Source organism: Simochromis diagramma, unplaced genomic scaffold (assembly GCF_900408965.1).
Source record: "Simochromis diagramma unplaced genomic scaffold, fSimDia1.1 OVJJ01000186.1, whole genome shotgun sequence".
NCBI classification, from domain to species: domain Eukaryota; kingdom Metazoa; phylum Chordata; class Actinopteri; order Cichliformes; family Cichlidae; genus Simochromis; species Simochromis diagramma.
Genome location: NW_024387464.1, coordinates 122,267 through 135,527, shown reverse-complemented (window position 1 = coordinate 135,527; position 13,261 = coordinate 122,267). Strand labels below are relative to the sequence as shown.

Below are 13,261 nucleotides of genomic sequence, written 5' to 3'. Positions count from 1 at the left end.
TAAGTCGTTTTGTTGGAATTGCGGGGCTTGTCTGCCTCATTTGTTTCACAGAGCAGCATTAAAAAGATGTGGCGATAGTCACATTGGCCAGCAGATGTCACTGTGGAGATTGTTTCAGATTGTTTCGAAGGCTCGGTACAATTCCTGCGCAAACGGTTCAAACTTGTCATCTTACTTATTATTTTCATCAGTTCTCAGATAAGTAAGAAATAGACAAAGCATTAAATGTAAGAAATTGAGGTGTTTGCACCATGAAATAACAATACACATTTTACCATATTAACTCATTCACTGCCAGCCATTGGCAGTGAATGAGTTAACTGTTTTTGTCGTTGTCCTTTTGAACCACAGTTGAAATAAATTTTATTTTAATAATCAGATTTTTACTTTGAAGGCGAGCTAATGAGCTGCCACTGCTTGTTCTTTTTTATGACATGTGGTCTAATAAATTAGTTAAAAACTACATATTTAATGATGCACACTTTATTAGATATATTTGTTTATTTTTTATCATCCTTTTTTTTGTTTTTTGTAGGTCCGGTGACTTTCTTGGGGAGGACGGGTAACTTGAAAAGTCGTTCCAATAAAGTTTGTTTGAACTGCTATTAAATAGACATTTATCTCCATCTGCTGGTAGGACTGAGTAAATGTAATGTGGAGACCTGTATAGCCACTTTTAACACATTTGACCATATAACAGCCCAGAATTAAATCACAACAGTCAGAATTCAAAAATGTGTTTTAATCATTACAAGTTAATAACAATATACAAAAGTAGCTGCTGCACAACAAAGTTTCTGTATTGAGAACCAACTTATAGATATTCTGATATTAGAGTTAAATCTCCAGTTGTTTTTCTGTAAAAATACTGAATGTAAACTCATGTAAACACTGGCAAAATACTGTGAGATGAATCCAGCGGGGTTTCAGGATGGCAGGAAGGGAACATTTGTTACATTTCACAGGCAACACTTTCTATCTGGCTTTTTCCTTAATTTCCTGAACTGCTCTCCTCCGTTTCAGGTTGGTGTAGAGCAATGCAAAGTTGACAATATATGTGGAGACACAGACCATGCAGAAGTCTCCCAGAACAAATGCGAGAATAGATGCAAGATAGAGTGAACCGGCCACAGAGACCCAGGAGGAGAAGACCAAAAAAGCTGCTGCTTTTTTAGACACAGACAGTCCTGTAAATAAAAAAGTCAAATAGAGAGGATATCAGGACCTCAGTCAAACATAGTACATCATTGGGAAATTTCACACAGTCTCACGTCCAGAGTGGAGTAAATGTATTGCTCCATATACATATTATGCAATCCTCAAATACCTGAAATACTTGTGCTTGCCATGGATCACAAACACATTGACTTGCAAATGATATTCTGAATAAAAAGCTCTCAGCAATGCACTGTAATTTAAAGAAGACAATCACAGACTAACCAAGGCCCATCTGCAGAGTGTAAAATATGATGCCAAGAACACTGTTGGGCTGGTTTAGAGGACTATCTTTGGCCACAAAGTACTGGACCAAACCAAAACCACGTCCCCATCTGCCAGAAAGAAAGAAGTAACAGTCAGGGCAGCAATTTCTTCAAATAAAATGAACAATATTTTTTTTCTTTCTTTATTCCAATGAAATATAATCAGCCTTACAGAGATATGAAATGTGATATGACAATTTAAATGTACACAAAAGGTATCTATGGCCAAAATGCTTACTTTCAGTAACTTAATTACATGTAAATGTTCTATGTAATTTTGTTACATAAGTACAATGTTAAATGTTCAATTTAAGCAAATGAAATTTACTTGAATGGTATACACAGTTTATAATCAACATATTTTCATTAATGATTATTTATTTTAATAAATAAACCTTCGATTTTATACATTACAGCTGAATTTTACTTAAAATCATTGCTTCATGTTTATGAGGGCAAAGAATCATTTCTTGAGTGTACAACATTAAGCGTGTAATAAAGATTTATTCTCTTAAAAATTACAAGAAATGTCAAAATAAATGTATATACCTTGTATGCTCACAATGTGAAACGGGAAGCTACTTGATGTAAAGTTTTTTCAGATAAATTAAGAACACGTGGCAATTCAATGGGGGGTAGAAAGGCTAGAAAAAATATGCTAAAGGTTAGGGTCAGATATGGATCAGTGGTCACTTGAAAACAGATCGAGGTAAGATTTTTCTGCACAAAAAGCGCAGGTATGAGGAAAAACAAAAAGCAGGAGTCAAATCATACCTTGAGGTAAAAACTCTGGAGCAGCTTACAGACTCCCCCAGGTCGCACAGCGCTCTGTAATCTGGGTTTCTCTCCCTGGATACCTCGACGTGAAGGGCATAAACAGACAAAACCAAACCGAAAAGGCACAAAAACATGCGTACCTTTCGCTCCCATTTGGGGAACCCTTGAATGGCACCCATTAGGACACTAAAAGTTGAATTTATTGCACTAATGTGTTGAAACTGCACGGTCCAGTCTGGTTTCCTTTCAAGCGTCACCGTCCTCCTACTCAAGACGACGTGTTCGTGCTCAGATTGTCGCTTTTGATTGGTCTGTGCTAGTTTTGCGACTGCTTTTCATTGGACGGTGGAGTCCAGATGTTGGCAGATGGGTGTTTGCACTGTATTTTTCTGTGGACTTCGGTCTGTTTGAGCTTTGAGGAATGTTAATAACCACCCTCGCTGTTCATCTCACGCCACTGGAATATTCCACTGCTAAACTATTATACCTGAAAGAGTTTGTTTGTTTGTTTGTTTTTACTTAACCAAAAGTGTCTGATTTTTTTTAACATATCCACTCGCAAATGCGTCATTAAAATTTAGCTTAACTAGAGGTAACAACTGCTTAATCCTTTAAATAAAGTAACACAACGTGCTTAGTAAGCTGTGAATTATGCCACCAGGATAGTTTGGAAGATTTCAGTAATGTAATTTTCTATGATTAGTAGTTAGTATATTCTCCAGCTTTGCCATTTGTCATCTGTTTGAGCGGATAATCGCAGCCTTCGGGCTTAGTTGGATATATGTTATTATATATTATATATAAAGTTAATATAAAGCACCAGCACGGACAGGTATCTTTGCACAAATCTGACTCCTCCTAAAGCAATTGAACTGTGGGGAAAACAGAAAGAACAGAAACAGAAAAAAAAATCACAAAGATAAATAATTATATTTACATAAATAAAGCGGAGACTGTCCAGTAATGTGCCGCCTCCCAACGCGTCCTTTGTTCCTATTGGACGAACTACTTAACGTCAGCGCATGTGGTTGGTCCGCAACATGGCACTCAACCCCTACGCGGAACTATATGAGGAAGCGGCAGACAAAAACAAAAGATGGTCGTGCTACTACGGGGTTAAAACGTCAATGCGGGTGTTGTGGGTGACTCACAAGGTGAGCGCACATTCCTTTAACAGAAAACACGTGTCAGCGTTTGTCCGTTTTGTTATATAATCTACAGAAATGCGGTTTAACGGTTTCTGTGTCTAGAGTGCTCCAGCTTCAGGTAACGTTATTAGCCTACGCCCCTGCGACTAGTGGCGATCACGGTTACGTCTTTGTCGTGCGGTTAGTTTATAACTATGTAGTACAGAAATTAGTGCGTTCTTATAGACAGCCTCTGCTGGGTTTGGCCTTCAGCTTCTCGCATGAAGACTCCAGCTTCATTGTGGAGACGTTAGTAGAGAGCTACAGGTTTGGTTTTGGCCACTTTCACTGCCAGGCCTAACGGGTGTGGAGTTACTGATCACACCTAGTTTGAGCCCTACCAGGTCACTCTCACACAGTTTATCAGCGTTTAAAAGTGTGTTTTTATTTACCAGAAGCAGCAGTTTCTTTTTATTTAAGATTTTCTCCTAAATCTCAATTGAGCAAAACTTTGGCATGTGGTGGTGCAGTCTCTATTGTTCCTCAGTACCCGCATTAACAGAGGCACTCCTGGGATGGCTTCCATGCGCACAAGTGTTCAAAGAAAATGCTTTTATATGGGCTTAATTTTAGCTTTCAGTAAAATTGATTTTAATGGTGACAGAAACACTGCATAGTGTTGCTGCTACAGACTCCAGCATAACACATGTGGGTCAAGCATAAGGTCCGGGGGCTAAAATCGGCCTAGCAGAGACTTTAATCGAAAATGTAAAGGAGAACATACATTTTGTATGTTTACATTTATTTTAATAAATGTTACAGCTTTGTCTTGTTGACTCTCCCATGATCACTCATACTACCCCCCAAATAATTAAGTAAATAAATAAACTGACATAAAAGTTTGTTCTTTAAATATCACTATAGAAAGCTCTGTTTTTACAACAGTGACATTTTCTGTGAAGTAATAGAAACTTTTTTGTTTACAAATATAGGACAGTCCAGACCAGGGGTCTCAAACTCGTGGCCCAGGGGCCACTTGCAGCCCACACCACCCCTACTTGTGGCCTGTATTTTGACGTGAAGAAATATAATGCGATTTGGCCCTTGAAGTTACTTTTTTCGTTAGGAAGGATTTGTTTGTTGTTGAGTGCAATGTTAAAAAGAACTTCTTTAAAAACAAAACAAAATTAATATGAAGGAAATATGAGTACAAACATGTTAGGGGATTGGCTGTGTCAGTCCGGTGAGAGTTTTTTGTAAAGAAAACAATTTTCACTAGCAGTCACACTTGGTACACTTGGTAGTTCAGTGAAAGGCTTTGGTTAGTTAAGAGTTAAAAAAAATACAATATTAGAAATGAAAAAAAAAAACAGACAAAATACTACATTTTCTGAAATATTTGTGGGTGCTTTCTTTTTTTTTTGCTGGTTTGTTATTTTGTACTACTTGAACACTAAAGTGGTACTACAGTACCAGTAGTGGCCCACAGCTCATCTAAGTTTGAGACCCCTGGTCTAGACAAATGAGCTACCAGAACCTTTTTTTTCTGTAATTTTATACCGACCCTGAAAAGGATAAGCGGAAGCGAATGAATGGATGGATGGAATTTTAAACATTTATTTCTTAACATTTTAACAAAGAGAGTCATTTTAACACATTCTTTCATTTACTACAGAAGCTTTCTTTAACATGTAGACAAACTAATAAATACTTGTTGAAATTCCATGTCTTTTTGCTACAGTAAGACGTGTAGGTACATTTCTTTTTACTGACAGAAAGGGCAGTTTCACTGGTCAGGCCCACTTAAGATCAAACGGGGCTATATGTGGTCCAGTATGTAGAATGACCTTGACATCCCTGAGCTAATAGCAGGTTTTTGATGCATTCATAAGATACAACTCCTGTGTAAATAATATAAGAAAAAAAACATTATAAATTTTGTTGAAAGATAGATAGATAGATATTCCAACAATTGTGTTAAAGTCGGATAAAGAATGCAAATAATACAGTCAACAATAGAAAAAAAACAAAGTTAAAGTGCCACCGGCGCATATTGATGGTCTCAAGTGATAAAAAGAAAAGTAAAAATGAAGCTTGTTAAAAAGCAGTAAATGTAAGACTGGCATTGTATAAGAGACTAGTGCAGATTGCATTAATAAATAATATGTAGTTGATGTAATTATTCACTAAAATTACACACTATAAGACTTGAAATCCCTGAAATCCCTGTCAGCAACTGCAACTTCATCAGAAATTTGAACTTAATTCTCAAAAAGAGTAGTAGAGCTGTGCAGCTTGCCTTTAGTGGATCTGCGCTCGACAGTGCAGCCTAGGCGGAGTAGTCGAGCGCAGATCCACTGAGCGCTCAACACAGACAGCATCGTCAGAAAAAAGTTGATAAGATAAATAAAAAACTTTGTATTGTTCGATACACATGCGTACCGAACCAAAAGCACTGTATCAAACGGTTCAATATCGATACATGTATTGTTGCACCCCTAATAAATATATATATATTCAGCTTTGTAAAACAGCTAGAATTAAATCAGCATTCCTATTTGTGTATTGTGAATTCAGGCCATGTAAACCTTCTATATTTTCTCAAATATTATTTTTTTAAGGATTTTGAGGTTAAGGATTTTGAATATTGGAAGACGGAATTTCAGCTTAATAATTTAGACTATTTTAGATACATCCAGATGAGGAACTACCTCCAGCTAAACATCCTTAGCAAAACAGATGTAGATGATCCAGTTTTAATAATTTTTCGGAAAGCTTACCTTACTTAAGGATATGATTGGTAAATTATAAAACGGGCTGTTGCCCAGGAGGCCCCATTCCACTATTTATATTAAAGAAAGGTGGGAAAAAGAAGGTGACATTTCAATATCAAAAGAGGAATGGCTGATGGCATGTAAATCGATATGGGAATGTCCGAATTCTAATGCGTGGCGGGATTTCAGTTGGAAATGTCTGATGCATTTTTTTATAACACCAAACCAGATGACTTATTGGCACACGGGTACCCTCGGTTGTTGGAGAAGGTGTGGGGCTCAGTAGGCAGGGCACTGGCACATATTCTGGGATTGCTCGAAGATTAAGCCCTTTTGGCACGAGTTCCACAAAGCCTTAATCACCATATTTAAGGCAAATAATATACCTTTACAATTCTCTACTATATTCCTAACTAATCTTGATCATCTGCAGGACATGAGAAATAAATATCTTTTTATGATTCTTGTGACAGCTGCCAAAAAAGCAGTTACAAGATGCCGGCTCCTTCCCGCGCACCCCACTATGTCAGATTGGAGGGACATTGTGAATGAGATTTATGCAATGGAAATAATTACATTCTCAATATGTCTTAAGAAGAATGTTTTTGGCAAGTTATGGTGTGAGTGGGTCAGTTTTATTAAGCCTCTTCAACCGGACTTTGTTGAAATCTCATCTGTTTAGAGACTTGAGTGCTGTGTTCTAGTTCCTGTTGAGTTCTATGTATGACATTGTTGCCTTCTCTCCCTATGCGTTTTTTTTTGTTTTGTTTTTTTTTGTTCCCAAAATGTAAAAAGTTTAAAGTGGGGTATATCTGGATATTTAGTTTTTGATGTACTATGTGTTATACTCCATTTTGTTTTTTTGAAAATTAAAAATAAATAAATAAATAACTTTTTCAACTTTTCTGTTTTTTATTCTTTACAGAAAAATGTCACTTAAGGAGGGCGGAGAGAGTAAAAATGGTCAACTTGTGGCGTCACCTGAAAGAATGGCCACAGACAAAACCAGAGAAAACCAGAACCCACGGGGAGTTGAGGTACCGGGCAGCAACGCAGACACCAGCACGGCAGCTAAAAACCTGGCTTTGCTTAAAGCACACTCTCTAGATGTGAAGTTTGATGTCGGAGAGGAGTATGACATCATAGAAACCATTGGCACCGGGGCCTATGGTGTTGTTTCCTCTGCCAGGAGGAGGGACAATGGTAGGGCTAATTTAGTTTAAAATATATATGTAATTAATTCTGTCTTTAGTACAATGCCGAATAAATGATCAAAGGTGGCTCTCCCTTAATTCTGTTCTGCATTTACACTTTGCAGGCCAGCAGGTGGCAATAAAGAAAATCTCCAACGCTTTTGAAGTGGTGACAAATGCCAAACGCACACTGAGAGAACTGAAGATTCTTAAACACTTCAAACATGACAACATTATCGCCATCAAAGACATCCTGCAGCCGAACCTCCCTCATTCTGCCTTCAAGTCTGTGTATGTACTTTTCTTTTTTCTAACTTTGGCTAATAACACGTCCACAGATAGATCTGTAGATTATTAATAAATGCAAGAGCTGGAAACATAGTCATCAAATTGGATGTTGTTCTGTTATGTCCAGGCTTCTTCCTGCAGGGAGGAATTTTGGCAGTTTCTTCAAAGAGATTTTAATCAGAGCTGAGGAATGCATGACATGCATCCCCTTTACTGTACAAGGGCATGCTTACTGTCCTGCCCCTGCCCCCTACAAAAGGGCCACCTGATCTAGAAACAAACAAATAAAATAAAAAAAAACATGCACAATGTTTTTTGTACATTTAAATAAAACTAAAACGGTTTATAAAATGTGAAAAACAAAGCCAGTTATGTGTAAATCAAAATTGTTGACCTGACATCTTTGTGCACACAAGATCTTAATGACTCTTGTTTAGAACAGTAATAAGTTTTAGTAAATTTATTTTGAAGTCTATTTCATTGGGTAAGAATGACGTGCCACTGGTCCCCTGTCTGCCCTGGGCAACAGTTTATAAATAAAAAGTATTTAAATATATATTGCCAAGTGCGCATGTTGTTCACCTCACTTTTGCTTTTCCTGTGTGTGCAGGTATGTGGTGTTGGACCTCATGGAGAGTGACCTGCACCAGATTATCCATTCTGCCCAGACGCTGACACCAGAGCACACACGCTACTTTCTGTACCAGCTCCTTCGTGGCCTTAAGTATGTGCACTCTGCCAACGTCATCCACCGTGACCTCAAACCTTCCAACTTGCTGGTGAACGAAAACTGTGAACTAAAAATCGGTGACTTCGGCATGGCAAGGGGTCTCAGTTCACACCCTGAGGAGTCTCATTCCTTCATGACTGAATATGTGGCGACTCGATGGTACCGTGCTCCTGAACTCCTGCTGTCTCTGAATCACTATAGCTTGGCCATTGACTTGTGGTCTGTGGGCTGCATCTTTGCTGAGATGTTGGGCCGTAAGCAGCTGTTTCCTGGAAAGCACTATGTACACCAGCTCCAGCTTATTTTGAATGTGTTAGGCACTCCTCCCGAGGGTCTAATTGGTGCTATTAGGGCTGACAGGGTCCGCGCATATGTTCAGAGTCTTCCATCACGATCGCCCATACCTTTGGCCAAACTATATCCACAAGCTGAACCGGAAGCTTTAGACCTGCTGGCGGCCATGCTGCGCTTTGACCCTCGCCAGCGAATAAGCGTGACAGAAGCTCTGGAGCATCCTTACCTGGCTAAATACCATGACCCAGATGACGAGCCAATTTGCGTGCCAGCTTTTGACTTTGAGTTTGACAAGCTTCAGATGAACAAGGAACAAATTAAAGAGGCAATTCTGATGGAGATCCAGGACTTTCACAGAAACAAACAAAGCTCTCGTCAGAGGCTGCAGTTCAGGCCTTTGGTGAGGGTGAAAGGTGGAGCTGCAGCACAAAGCAGTAACCACTGCAGTGCTCAGCCTGCAACTGTCAACCTGAACGAATCATCAGTGGTTCCCTTGGCGCAGCACCCACAAGCAGCACAGCAAATGAGAGAGGTGAAATCTCAGCGGCAACAAGACCACACACCAGCAGAAGGGAGCCACGCATTTACAAATCACATGACGACCTTCAGTAAGCCTGCATCCGCTTTAGAAGTCGCCCCACCCCATGTGACCCACAATTTACCTCTCCTCTCTAAAAGTGAAAGTGGCCCGGTTGACGTGGACATGCCAAGTGCCAACTCGGAGAACGGTCAGCCAGAGACTATAGATTTAACAACACCGGTGTCTAGTCAGGACGCTCCACCAGAGACGATGAGAGACAGCGAGACACAAGGGCAGCTAGCAAGCAGTCAGGCTCCTCTAGCTCAAAACACCCAGAGCCAGAGCATGGCCCAGCCTGCAAACTCCATTGCTACAAAGCCAGCACAGGCAGTGACAACACTCCCCACCGCTGTGCCTTCCCTCTCTCTCTCTGCAGCACAGGCCCAGTCACTTTCTCAATCCCTTTCACAGTCCCTGTCCAAGAACGCCAGACCTGCTTCATGTGCAGCAGAGGGAACCAGAAAAGAAGGTGCTATTTCAGAAGATACTAAAGCTGCACTTAAAGCAGCTTTATTGAAATCAGCTCTCAGAAATAGAGCCAGGGGTGGTAAGTTGGTTCTTTCCCATAATCTGCTTTTAATCGCTTAAAATTTTAGACCGCCTTCATCTGAATGTAATATTTTCTTTGCAGATGGAAGCACCTCGGCTCTGGGCACCGACACGGGCGCAGGAGGAGTTGCACCGTCCTCCCTGTCTTCTGTTCCGGAGTCGCGTCGGCCTGTCACAGCCCAGGAGCGTCAACGAGAAAGAGAGGAGAAACGAAGGAAGAGGCAGGAGCGCGCGCGAGAGAGGGAGAGGAAAATGAGAGAAAAAGAAAAAAGAGAGGGAAAACAAGGGGATTCGCTGGGCGGGGTTCTGCTGACTGACAACGATAAAAGTCTTCTGCAGCGCTGGACAAAGATGATGGACAGCCGCAATGAGAAATCTCAGCCTTCTAATAACGACGGTGCAAAGAATAAGGACTGCAATGTACAGAGAGGTGTAGTTATGGATGACAACACTCAAGGAGCACTGAACAACAAAACAGATAAGGAAGCGAGGAAGGTTCAGTCCCATGAACAGTTAATGTCTCAAGTTAAACCTAACCAGCCGGGCTTGTTTCAGGCTCCCAGCACCCAGCAACCATCGTTAGTTTTCTCCATGAGCCAGACGAAGCCTCCAGCAGATATAGTTGTCGCTGTAAGCGGAGGCATAGATATAATGACTGTCACTAGTGGCTTTGTTAAAAACGACACACTCAAACCTCACAGTGAGAGCAATGGGCAGAGTGGATTCAACTGTTTGGGGAATTGGAATGGGCAGCAATTAGAGGCGAGGGCGCAGCCAGACAGGACATCACAGCCGCTGCCGTCGAGCTTTCTCCAGCCACAGCTCCAGCCTCAGAATCAAACCCAGCTCGACCCTCAACCTCAGTCACAGCTGCTCGCCCTGGAGGGTTTTTTGTCGAAAGCTCCGCCACTGAGCACCAGAGATACAAACAGGAATGTGGATATCAGGGGGCAGAATAATCACAACTCCCACCACAACTCGCTGACTGCAAGTGCTGGACAAATGGAGAAGATCTGTCCCTCTGTAGGAGAGAAAACTGCACCACAGACCACAAATCCTCTCTGTGGGTCTTTAGGAGTCCCCTCTCAGCCAAAGTCCAGCTTGGGGTTCACAGATACTGGACAGCAAGGACCTTCCATTGCCCCTGACATTCATATGGTGACACTGCAGCTCTCAAAGTCCCAGGTGTGCATTCTTATTTTACTGTAGCTTTTCCCCGCACAGAGTGCATTTTGCTACAAAGAAGTTACACCGATGTTTTTTTCCCCTTAAAAATGTTGTCTTCTTTAGACAAATACCAGGGTTAAACGTCACAGTTTCCTGCTTGTCTTAAAGTGATTTAAAGGGTCCAAAGTTCAGTTGAGCCAATCTTTTCTTCTTTTCTGGTGTCAGGTAGAGGATCTTTTACCCCCTGCATTCTCAGTCACCCCTAAGGGCAGCGGGGCTGGCTACGGCTTGGGCTTTGACCTGGATGACCTTCTCAACCAGTCTCTTACAGACTTGCAACACAGTGACAGAGAAAGGTGAGGTCTGACGCAGCTCTTATAGAAAGAAAAAATAAACACTTCCTGCTCATTCATATGAAAACATTATGTGCATCTGCTTTGTTGTACTATTTATTTGCTATTTAAATTAAATAGTCTCAGAAAGGAGACTAAAGGAAACCCAATGAACTGAATATAAAGAACTGACATCCGGTTCTGAAAAGTGAAGATATTTAATAGTAAGTCCCTCAGACATGCATTCTTTCTAGTAGCCTGCAGGGTCGACTTCTCTGGTCTCAAAAAAAGAAGTCAGGTCATATTTGAGAACATGACCCTATTTTTCCACTGGATTTGTGGCATAAGTACACACTGACCTGAATAGTTTATGGTTACTAGTAGTGTAAGTATGTCAGCTAATCAACTATATCTTAATAAGGGTCATAACAATCCTTTATAAAGCTACTTGTAAACAGCTACCAGCACAGAAAGGAGCAGAGTGAAGTTGGATGAGTCATGCGTACAAACAACCTAACTAGCCATCATTTTGAAAGTATAGTGTAATCAAATGTGTCAGCTTCCTTGGTTTGGTTTTTGAGTTGTTTAGTTTTAGTTAATGATCTAGCTCATGTGTGTTTAGTGTCACTTTTACAATAAACACCAGTGTAAATGATTACTTAAAAGAGTAAGAGCTGCATATTTTAAAGGAACTTTGACCAAGTGCTGAAAAACAACTTGGTCACGCTTGTTTTTTTATTAAAATACTGCTGAAAGAGCTGCATGCAAAGGCTATGTGGCCTTATCTTATTCAGTTTCATATCAGTTTTCATATTTTGCATTTTCCTTTTTGTGTTCAGTTACGACTCAGCCCCCCTCTCGGCTTCATTGTTATCTGACTGGAGCGAGGTCCACCGCATGACTCCAGCTGACCTGGAATCTTTGCAGCAGGAGTTACAGCTCGGCTCTCCCATGATTCTCTCTGATACCATCCCTCCTGACGCCTGACGCACCCTTTCCTGAGACAACACCTCGATTTGTGTGTTTGTTTGTTTTTTTAACAATGAAAACCCATTAAATTAATTTAAAAGCTAGCTTTTCAAACAGGCACTACCACAAAGTAATTTTTTTTACCATTATGACATGCTGTGCTTTCTTAATAATAAAGAAAACTGTATCATCACCTCCATCTCAGCTCTGTGTGATCTACTATAAATATTGACAAGGCCATTTGAAAATTATTTTAATATCCTTTACAAAAATAATCTAATTAACGTGCCAACAATTTTTTTTTCTTGATCAAGTTTAAAGTACTTACCAAAAAACAGTTGTGTATTGGAATCCGATATGGGGCCCTTGAGGTGTTAAAGAACTTTGGAAAGAACACAATTGAAGATTTAATCCATACACGCATCACCGGGCACATTGTTATGTTAAACCACTTGTTCATGTAGATATTTAATCAGCAAATTGCATGGCAGCAACTCAAATGCATTTAGGCATGTATGCATGGTAAAGACAACCTGCAGAAGTTTAAACTGAGCACCAGACTCGGGAAGAAAGGTGATTTAGGTGACTTTGAATGTGGCATGGCCGTCAAAAACTACTGATCTACTGGGATTTTTCTTCAGTTTAGAGAAAATGGTCGGCAGAAGAGAAAATCCAGTGAGCAGCAGTAAGGGTAGACAATGCCAAAGGAGAATGGCCTGATTGCTTCGAGTGAACAGAAAAGCAACAGTAATTAAAATTGCACAACACACTGAACCTTGAAGTAAATGGGCTACTGCAGCAGCACATCTAACAACAAAAAGCTGAAACTACAGTTTTCATAGGCTCACCAAAATCGGACAATAGAAGATTAGAAAAATGTTACCTGGTCTGCATTTGAATGGTAAGGTCAGAATTTGGTTTTTAAAAAGCATAAAAAGCTTTTTAATCAAAGGTTTAGACTGGTGGTGGAATAACCTTGTGTGATTATCTTAACACACTT

At 40.3% G+C, this 13,261-nt stretch overlaps 2 protein-coding genes across 3 annotated transcripts; one reads left to right on the top strand and one right to left on the bottom strand.

Moving 5' to 3' along the window:
- Window positions 1–721: 721 nt before the first annotated feature.
- vkorc1 (vitamin K epoxide reductase complex, subunit 1) lies at window positions 722–2,551 on the bottom strand. Its single transcript, XM_040014569.1, has 3 exons — window positions 2,256–2,551; window positions 1,441–1,550; window positions 722–1,187 (listed from the first exon to the last, which is right to left on the bottom strand). The coding sequence occupies exons 1-3, from the start codon at window positions 2,435–2,437 to the stop codon at window positions 976–978; spliced, it is 504 nt and encodes a 167-aa protein (XP_039870503.1). The 5' UTR covers window positions 2,438–2,551; the 3' UTR covers window positions 722–975.
- A 716-nt stretch (window positions 2,552–3,267) lies between these two features.
- On the top strand, window positions 3,268–12,454 carry mapk7 (mitogen-activated protein kinase 7). Of its 2 annotated transcripts, none has more exons than XM_040014557.1 (7): window positions 3,268–3,412; window positions 7,085–7,362; window positions 7,478–7,643; window positions 8,251–9,791; window positions 9,876–10,978; window positions 11,186–11,316; window positions 12,132–12,454. In XM_040014557.1, the coding sequence occupies exons 2-7, from the start codon at window positions 7,089–7,091 to the stop codon at window positions 12,277–12,279; spliced, it is 3,363 nt and encodes a 1,120-aa protein (XP_039870491.1). In that variant the 5' UTR covers window positions 3,268–3,412; window positions 7,085–7,088; the 3' UTR covers window positions 12,280–12,454. The 2 variants fall into 2 exon arrangements, with proteins under 2 accessions (XP_039870491.1, XP_039870492.1); XM_040014558.1 differs by lacking the exon at window positions 3,268–3,412 and adding an exon at window positions 3,503–3,524.
- Window positions 12,455–13,261: the final 807 nt, after the last annotated feature.